The sequence below is a fragment of the Empidonax traillii genome, unplaced genomic scaffold, assembly GCF_003031625.1.
Source record: "Empidonax traillii isolate 1590-97213 ecotype Southwest subspecies unplaced genomic scaffold, ASM303162v1 scaffold152:size925058, whole genome shotgun sequence".
In the NCBI taxonomy this organism is placed as follows: Eukaryota; Metazoa; Chordata; class Aves; order Passeriformes; family Tyrannidae; genus Empidonax; species Empidonax traillii.
In genome coordinates, this window is record NW_020955345.1 from 18714 (window position 1) to 27134 (window position 8421).

An 8421-nucleotide genomic window follows, 5' to 3' on the forward strand; every position below is an offset into this window, starting at 1 on the left:
TTTTTTTTTTTAGGTTAAACATACACATTTGTCTTACCCTTCAAACTAAGATTTGTAGTCTAGATCTAAGTATCATTTTAGAAAAACTCGATCTCCCTGATCAGAAGCTTGGGGGAAGGGGAAAATAAAGGAGCTATATTTACAGCAAGCATGGAAAAAGAGAGAAAAAATAAGAGTCACACTCCTGAATCCGTGAGATGGTTCTGTCCTTGCTACAGTAAATTTACTTCGAGATAATCAGCACCTTTAGACTTATGTTTCTATTTGGGATTTGTACATTTCTTGTCAGCCAGAGTTTATAGTTTCTTTTTCCCCCATTCAATGTAAGATGAAGAAATGAGGCCTACTACAAATGCAAAAAAAATGAGGCTTTTGAAGGCACCAAGGAAAACTGGATATAATTTCTGATTGATAAATATATAAATCAGTGTAGATATATTTTGTATGTGCATGTCTGTTTGTGTGTCTGTGTGTATGTACCCACATTTGCTATTTGAAAAGCACTGTAAGAGATCTAACCAGGGACAGGAGGTGGGAAGTTGAATAATTTTATTTCCACACCCTGAGTCCCATACTTTGAAAGGTTTAATTTTTCATACATTTCTTTATACATATATAAATTAAATTATCTCTATTTTTGTAGATATTTTGCAGCAAATCTCTGTATTTCTCTTCTCCCTCTGCTCTTCTCCAGTCTGTGCTCTGGTTTTGAGGAGGTTGTGGACTGCTCTAACAAGCCTCTATGATGACTCTGCAGAACAATCCTCAAATACACATCAAAATTGATATTCACTTGATTCACTTTTCATTGTATGTCTAAAGTTGTGTAACGATCAACACTGAAGGTGCACCCTGCAGGTCCTCAACAATCCGATGATTCTGAATTCTGCAATAGGAGAAAAGCCTCTAAAAATGCCTGAGCCTCGGGTGTGTGTCTTTCAAGGTCTCATTATGCGAATATTTTAGTTACTCTTTCTGACACTGCTCGGCCGCTCTGACCCTTATTTCCCATATTTTTGAAACAGCGAGGGAAGGCAAAGTAGGCCACTGTATTTCACTACAGTTTACAGGAATGGAAAGTAATACATGCTCGGAAAACAGTGGCCATTTTCTCTCTTCAGGGCAGTAGCTGTGTTCCTTGTTTGCAAGGAACTGTCTACAAAAGTTGATAAGGGGTGGTGGGTTTATATTTTCTTAATTAGCCATAGAGAAAACTTCTCAGGAAGTGAGGGATAAGGCAGAAATAAGTTACAGTATCTTTTCAAGAACCTGATATCATTTTCAACTGAGTTTAGGGGAAGGAAAAAAACAAAGAAAAAGGAAAAAATAATAGTAGACGGACAGAAGAACTCCGCCTGTACAAATCTAACGTGATTAGGGTGGAATCTGAGCATATGGCACGGAGGGGGCTCCGCTGCGCTGCCTCTGGGGCCGGGCCGTCGCCTCCTACTCGTGTCGCCCCGTCGGGCCGCCCGCGCTCACCGGGGACCACCCGCCGCCCCCGAGCAGCCCCGCTCCCGGGTCCTACCTGGGCCGGGGGCTCCCGCGGCGACTCCGCCGCAGGACCAGCAGCAGGGAGAGGCGCGGAGGCCAACGCCGCCTCAGCGCTCCGAAAATGCGACGGAGGATGAACCAGCCCAGAGCCCGGGCCCGGGGCAGGCTGCGGGCACGCCGAAAGTGGATGGTGCACCTTATTCGGGGAGTCATGGATGCGGGGAATCCGCTCTAGCTTCACATAACAAATACCTCCCCGGCGGGGCCTCACCGGTGAATCGGTCCTCTCACCCTCCATTCATTGGAGAGGATTTTCTTTCTTTCTTTTTTTTTCCTTTTTTTTTTTTTTTCTTTTTTTTTTTTTTTTTTTTTTTTTTTTCTCTCTTCCGTTTGCCTATTTTCGAGTCCCCATTTTGCTTTACCTCCCTCCCCTTCCCACCCCCCCTCCCCTACACCCCGCTCTTAAACTCCTCCCATGATGATGGCTCCCGCCTCGAAAGCGGGCGAAGGAAGACTGGCAGCGGGGGATGGGGACGGGGGAGACCGCCGGCTCGTCTCCCCTCCCACTGCCTGGCCCCGGGGAGCATCGCCACCAAACAGGCGTGGAGATAGGCCAATCGCAGGGCGCTCCCCTGCTTTCAAATAAAGCCTTGACGACATGTCCTTGCCCTCCCTCCGGTCTGTCCCTCCAAACAAACGGCCTCCCTCTCTGTTTGGGGATAGGTGGTATTTGTTTGGGGCTTTTTTCTTGCTGTTTGGTTGCTTTCGGATCCCGCTTGCCACGGAAAAAGCCCGACGGGGAAGGGGGTCTGCGGTGTCTCGGAGCGCCGGGACGGGGCCCCAGGGACCGGCTAGCGGATCCCTGCCGCTTTAAATACGCGGGCCAGTATTGGCCCAGGCGAGCAGCTATTTCCTTGTCACATGGCCATTTGAACGCGACGCGGGACCATTGCGTAGCGGAGCAGGGGAAAAAAAAAAAAAAAAAAAGAAAAGGACGATTTCGGTTTCCCCCCATCGCTCAACGAAACGGGTAATGAACGGTTCCCCGCCAGCCCCTAGACCTTCTTCCCGGCCGTGCTCAGCGGGGTCGGACCGTTTTGCTTTCCTATTGAAGGGCGAAGTTCTGCAGCGAGGCGTGGGAGCAGCAGGGGGGTCGCTCAGAAGCCCCGATTAACCTGCCGGAGCTCCCTTCCCGAGCCAGCTCCCAGGAGCCACCGGAGGCTGCCGAGCCCTCCGACAACCGGTGCCGAGCCAGTTCCGCCGCCCGGCAGAGGATTTCTGGGGGTTACCGCTACCCACCTGACTCGCCCCCCACCCTGTGAGTCCATCTGCCTGAGCATCCCCCCTCCCCCGTGCGGGGTACCTCCGTGCGAGGCGTGGGGAGCTGTGATGGGCAAAGGAGAGCGTCATTCCTGTTGGCGCGTCTTCGCCCTCCCCGGGGGTGGCCAGGCCCGGTTCTGCTGGACACGGCTAGAGGAGGCTCTGGACTGCTCCTGGACTGAGGGGAGACGCGGGAAGGCGCCGGGAGGGGAGGCAGAGCGGCAGTCCCTGGGAGGGATGGTGAACATAGGCGTATGCAATACGCATCCCTTCCCCCCCCCCCCCCCCCCCCCCCCCCCCCCCCCCCCCCCCCCCCCCCAACACCTCCTGCTCTCTGCTGGACAAACAGTAATAACTGATGTCAACAGAAGTTTCCTTCTGCCTCGGCACGGAGTAACCCTAACAACACTGCTAATAAAGAAGAGCCGGTAATGGTTTCTTCTGAACCGAGTTCGATTTCAAGCCTGGGAAATGGGTGAGTGAAATCAGCCATTTCGAAATGAAAGCACGTCTTCGAGAGACACTTTATTCTTTTCTTTCTTCTTCTTTTCCCCTCACCTCCCCCCCCCCCCCGCTACGTCCCGCACTTCTCTCTGCTGTGGCTACTACTCCCCGACAGGCAAGGCAAAATTGAGAGAAATGAATGCCTGCCTGGCTGCGGGATGCAGGTGCCAGAGCGGCGGTGAGAGGATGAATCTACAGTTTTGACAATAGAAACCAAATACCCACCAACGCTGAATGCATGGCCGATCAGGGGCCGAGGAGCACCTCGTCGTGCACAGGTTGCAAACCGTGCTGAGGAGGGGTGTGGGTGTGTGTACGCGCACATGTACTCTGTTACAGGAGAGGTATTAAAAATAAAAAATGCAAGTAATTTGCTACGTTAAACGTAGTGCTTTGAGGGCTTTCTCGGTATGTGTATTGCTGCTGCTACTTGCTGTTAACAGCTACTATTCTTTCCCGAGATGAAAAGCCCTGGGGCCGGCGCTGCTGCCAGAAGGAAAGGTGCCTGTGGAAGCTCTCGCAGCCGAGCGGGATCACGCCGGGGACTCCCATCCTTTCAAGGAGTGAGTATCCCCCACTGTGGGCCTCTACCGGGCAGGGCCTCCAGACCTACGGCATGAAATAGATTTATATCAGTTAGGTATTTACCCTGCTGGCTTTTGAGGGCATTCTCTGCTCATTTGGTGCAGTCAGCCTAGCAAATTCAGTTATTTTCCTGCCAACTTAATGAACAATATTAGTAAGAACAATAATATAATATTACTATTTTGTTGCTGTTGCTGTATTTTCATAAGCCATAATGGGAATACAAAAAAAATTAAATGAAGTCTGGTTCCTGGAGAAAAAGACCATTTAAAACAGAAATACTGGTCTAATTGAGGTTGGAAGTGCAGTTTTATAGAATCTTTTCTATAGAGGGTGGTCAGGCTCTAGACTTGTCCCATCCCTGTGTCTGGTCCCAGCTCCACTCTGGTTCCCACAGATATGGGATGCAGGCACCTAACTGCTGCATCCCCAGTGTTGTGCTTGGTTTGCTTATAACTATGACATGCTCGAAGGTAGAATACAGAAAAATCTAGTAAGGTGTTATAATTGCATACTGAAATGCTATATTTTTTCTGTATAAAGATATGTATAAAATATATGTTCTAGGCATTCTTATAATAAACAAGTGTTTATAATGTATTATAAGAATTATTTTATATATTACAAATATAATGTAATTTTTGGTATACATTTTACATGCATATAATTTTTTGTAATTAAACATAAGCATATTACATATAAAATAGTTGATAAGCTAATACATAAGGTTGATACATGATCATAACATTCTTAATATATGTGCATATCATGTATATTTTATATGGGTATTTTATAGATGTATTTTGTACATAAATGGTAAAACTAAATTTTTTAGAGTGTACAAACTTATTTGATGTAATTATGAAGCATGCATTGTATGAATTTACATTGCAATAAATAACATATTCCAACACGCTTTTAAAAAGTATACACATTTTTTATTGCTTATGAAATATCTAGGAGTTGGACAATCAATAAGAATGCAAAACGAAAATAAATTTTTCCTTCCTTTAATTCTCTACGGGTAGATCTGCAAAGTGCCCAGGATTTGCGCTAGGGAATGACATCTGAGCTCTCCCGCTGCCTTGCCTTGTTTACTTTTCTCTGACCCTAAGGCGCAGGATGCGCGGTTGCAGCCCGGCTTGGGGTCCGGGGAGGGAGGCAAGGTCTCCCACTCATCCAGCACAGGCTGGAAGCACGGTCCCCATCGCCTGCCTCACCACCCCGCTCTTTGCTGCCCGTGCTCTCCTACAGCACCCCTGATGGTTCAGGACCCTCCACGGTGGCAGAGGGTCTCCCCAGCCTTTGGCTTCCCCTCAGTAGAGGATGGGCTGCCGTGTGCATTTTCTGTGGGGTGCTCACAACCAACTCCCCCGTACTGGGGCAGTCAGTGAAACGGATAGACTCTCAGATGGTTTGTCTGCTCCCTTTCCTAATCCAGCAGCACAGTTGTTGCAACGACTTGCTTTTTTCGTTAAAAAAAAAAAAAAAAGTGACACCTTCAAGCAGCTTGGTAAGCCCTGGAATTAAGTTCGGATTTACGATTTCTAATTTTTCGTTCCTGGTCGCCTTGGTTTTGCAATTAACATGATTTTTTTTCAAGGTACTATAACTCAGGGGAGGTCGCTTGCAGGTCGTTAAAACGAGTACTTCAAGTGGGGACTGTAGAGGGCTTGCAGAGACACAAAGCTCACTTCATTTTCTCCTTCCAGAACCCATGTTTGCAACCTTCATGAGAAGAGCCACGGATGCGCCAAAGATGCATGTACAGACACGCACAGCATCCTACGTGGTTCTAAGAATGTATTTGCCAAGGCTACAATCGCACCAGGAAGCACCGATTCCCTGCCCTCCGGCCAGTTTTGCTAGAGAGACAGGCAGCGCCCCTTGAGTTCCGTGAAACCGAAATCGGACAGGGAGAGCTCGGATCCTCTCCTGTCCTCTTCAGAGGGAGGGCTGGCAAGTATGAGTGTGGACCCCCGGGGACGAGGGTAAACAGAAAGCCCAGATGTAGTGCAGTCAAAACATGAAGGGTTTGTGTAGTACCACCTCTGTGTGTGGGTTTTCCTTCATATTTAATATTTTCACATTAAATATTTCCTATTTAATATTTCCTATTTACTATTAATATTTTCACATTTAATATTTTCTTATTTCATACTTCATATTTCTCTTCATAATATTTGACCTCTCGCGGGAAAATAGGGGACTGTGGAGGGCCATAGTATTTTCAGTGCAAGATACACAGGAATGAGCAAAGAATATTGCCCTTCGTGCATCCCAGCGACCCGGGGGTTATTCACAGTATGGCATGAGTGCTGCTCGACTTGGCGTTTTCCGAGGCGGGCGCGAGCCGTAAGTTTGGAGAGGGGATTGCCTCGGGAGAGGTCAGGCGCGGGGCGGCGGGTGGCGCAGGTAGCGGCCCACGGCTCCGTGCGGGCCCCCCGCCGCCACGTCGAGGGGGAGGTGGCCGCGGCCGTCGGGCAGGTCGAGGCGCGCCCCTGCCCGGTGCAGCGCCACCAGCGTCTCCAGAAAGCCGGCGCGGACCGCGTCGTGCACCGGGAGGCAGCCGGTGCTCGGGTCGGGCCGGTTGGGGTCGGCTCCGCGCTGCAGCAGCAGCTCGGCCACACGCGTGCTGCCCAGCATCATCACCTGCGGGGAGACACAGCGTCAGCGCCTGTCCGCAGCCCCCAGGCTTTCTTGCTCGGCCCCGAAGGAACGATGGTCCTCCGTGGAAAGAAGAAAATCTGCGGCCGAGCCTTAGAGATCGGCTCCGGAGGCGCCACGAATGGTGGAGAGAATGGACCTGTCGGTAGGGTTGCATCGCCGGGAGGAACCCTGCTTATCCGTGCCACGGGACAGGAAGGAACAGGTGGGTCTGAGAGGTGCGGGACCTTCATCGGGGTCAGGGTGTGCAGGTCCACACCAGGGCTGTTCCGCGACAGGAGGCGGCAGGGGGGCAGTCGGCTCGGGGCAGACAGAGTGGGGGAAGAGGATCGCCCTTCTCGCAGCGGACCCACGCAGGAACCCGGGGCGAGTCCCGCGTCGCTTTGCAACGGCCACCGCGGAACCGTGCCGGTGGAGTGGCTCCCGGGGACGGCCGTCGTCCTGGTCCCGTCTGTGACACGTCTCCAGACAGTCCTTGCCAAGGCGAGACGTATATGCAGGGAACCCTCGTTATCTGCGGCGCCGCGACAGCGCTTCTCTCACCCTCGGGAGAATCTCAAAACCCACCTTTTGTCTGACCCCCGTGTCCAGGGCAGTACCAAAGTTCCCTGCAGCCCACCCCTTCGGGCTCGCCGTTTTCTAAGTTGGGTTTCTCCCAGCGCACCCGGCAGTGGGTTCAGGACAGGGGCTAAATCCCTGCCGCGCAAAGGTTAAAAAAAAAAAAAAAAAAAAAGCACCGGAGGACGGCAACAGATACCTGTTTTGAGTGAAAGGCTGAACCGACATTTTGTGGGAGAGAGTTTCGTAAGCACTACCAAGTAAAACCTAAATAAAGCTTTTCAGATTATTCCAGTTTCGTTTTATTTTGTAAAATGTAAGAAAAAGATGTCTAGAACTACCTCGGAAATAACCTCAGCTTTTTAAAATTTAAAATCTACTACACTTTCGGGCACTACGTTTACCTACACGTTCACGAGACTGTAAAATGGGCATACTGAGCCCCACAGGGACTGCTCACTATCTACCTACAGCGTCTGCCGGGCAAGGCTATCTCAGCCAGGTGTTTCTGTTCATGAGAGTCAATGCATATACGTTCTTTTTTTTTTTTTTTCCCTCCATGGGAAAGATGAGGAAAAAATAGTAACAGGCAAATAAAGCAGAAGACGACCTATGACTAAAAGGTGATTATTTCTGCAAACGCTATTTGTTACATTTTATTGCACGTTTATTGCGATATGAGCATTAAAGTTCTCGGTTTTGAGTCATCCTATCTCAGTTGGTTCAAATAAAGTCAAGGGTTGCTAAGACTAAAACCTCTCTGTTGCGGCCGTCACAGACTTTCTCCTTCCCAGAGAGGCGAGAAGAAGCGCTGCACCGCCTCGACAGCAGCCGCTGTGGGGCGGTCCCGCCGAGAGGTTGCCCCGGGGCCACCTTGGTCGCCCCTCGGGCAGGGCACGTAGGGGCCGCTGCCTCCACCCCGCCGCCCGCACTCCACCCCCCTACCTGGATGGGGGTCCTGCCGTAGGAGTTGACGGCGTTGGGGTCGGCCTCGCCGTCCAGCAGCTCCCTGAGGCGCTGCAGGTCTCCGCGGGCGGCGGCGTTGGCCAGTTCGTCGGCCACGGAGCCTCCCGCCCGCCGCGCCATGTCCCGGCCCGCCGCGCCCGGCCCAGCGCTGCCCGGGGCTGGCGGCGATCCCGGCCCGTGGGGAGCGCCTTGCCCATGGGAGCGCTCGGCGCCCCCGGCAGCCTCGGGCAGCGCGCCCGGGCCCCGGCCCGGAGGTTCTTCCACCTGCGAGTCCGCGGCTTGTTTTGTCCTCACGGCTGGTGCCGCCCGGCCGGTGTCAGAGTCAAC

General features: G+C 51.4%; 2 protein-coding genes across 3 annotated transcripts in view; both read right to left on the reverse strand.

Moving 5' to 3' along the window:
- LOC114057892 (cyclin-dependent kinase 4 inhibitor B-like) overlaps positions 1-6598 on the reverse strand; it is a 15630-nt gene extending 9032 nt beyond the window's left edge. Inside the window, exon 1 of one of the 2 annotated variants that reach the window (XM_027884690.1) lies at positions 6556-6598. The gene's annotated coding sequence lies outside the window, so the exon portion shown is untranslated. Of the gene's footprint in view, positions 1-1528; positions 1540-6555 lie in introns of those variants that run through there. The other variant, XM_027884689.1, reaches the window with a different exon arrangement.
- On the reverse strand, positions 6077-8214 carry LOC114057891 (cyclin-dependent kinase 4 inhibitor B-like). The gene is made up of 2 exons (XM_027884688.1): positions 8074-8214; positions 6077-6555 (listed from the first exon to the last, which is right to left on the reverse strand). Exons 1-2 carry the CDS (start codon positions 8212-8214, stop codon positions 6292-6294), a joined length of 405 nt encoding a protein of 134 aa, XP_027740489.1. The 3' UTR covers positions 6077-6291.
- Positions 8215-8421: the final 207 nt, after the last annotated feature.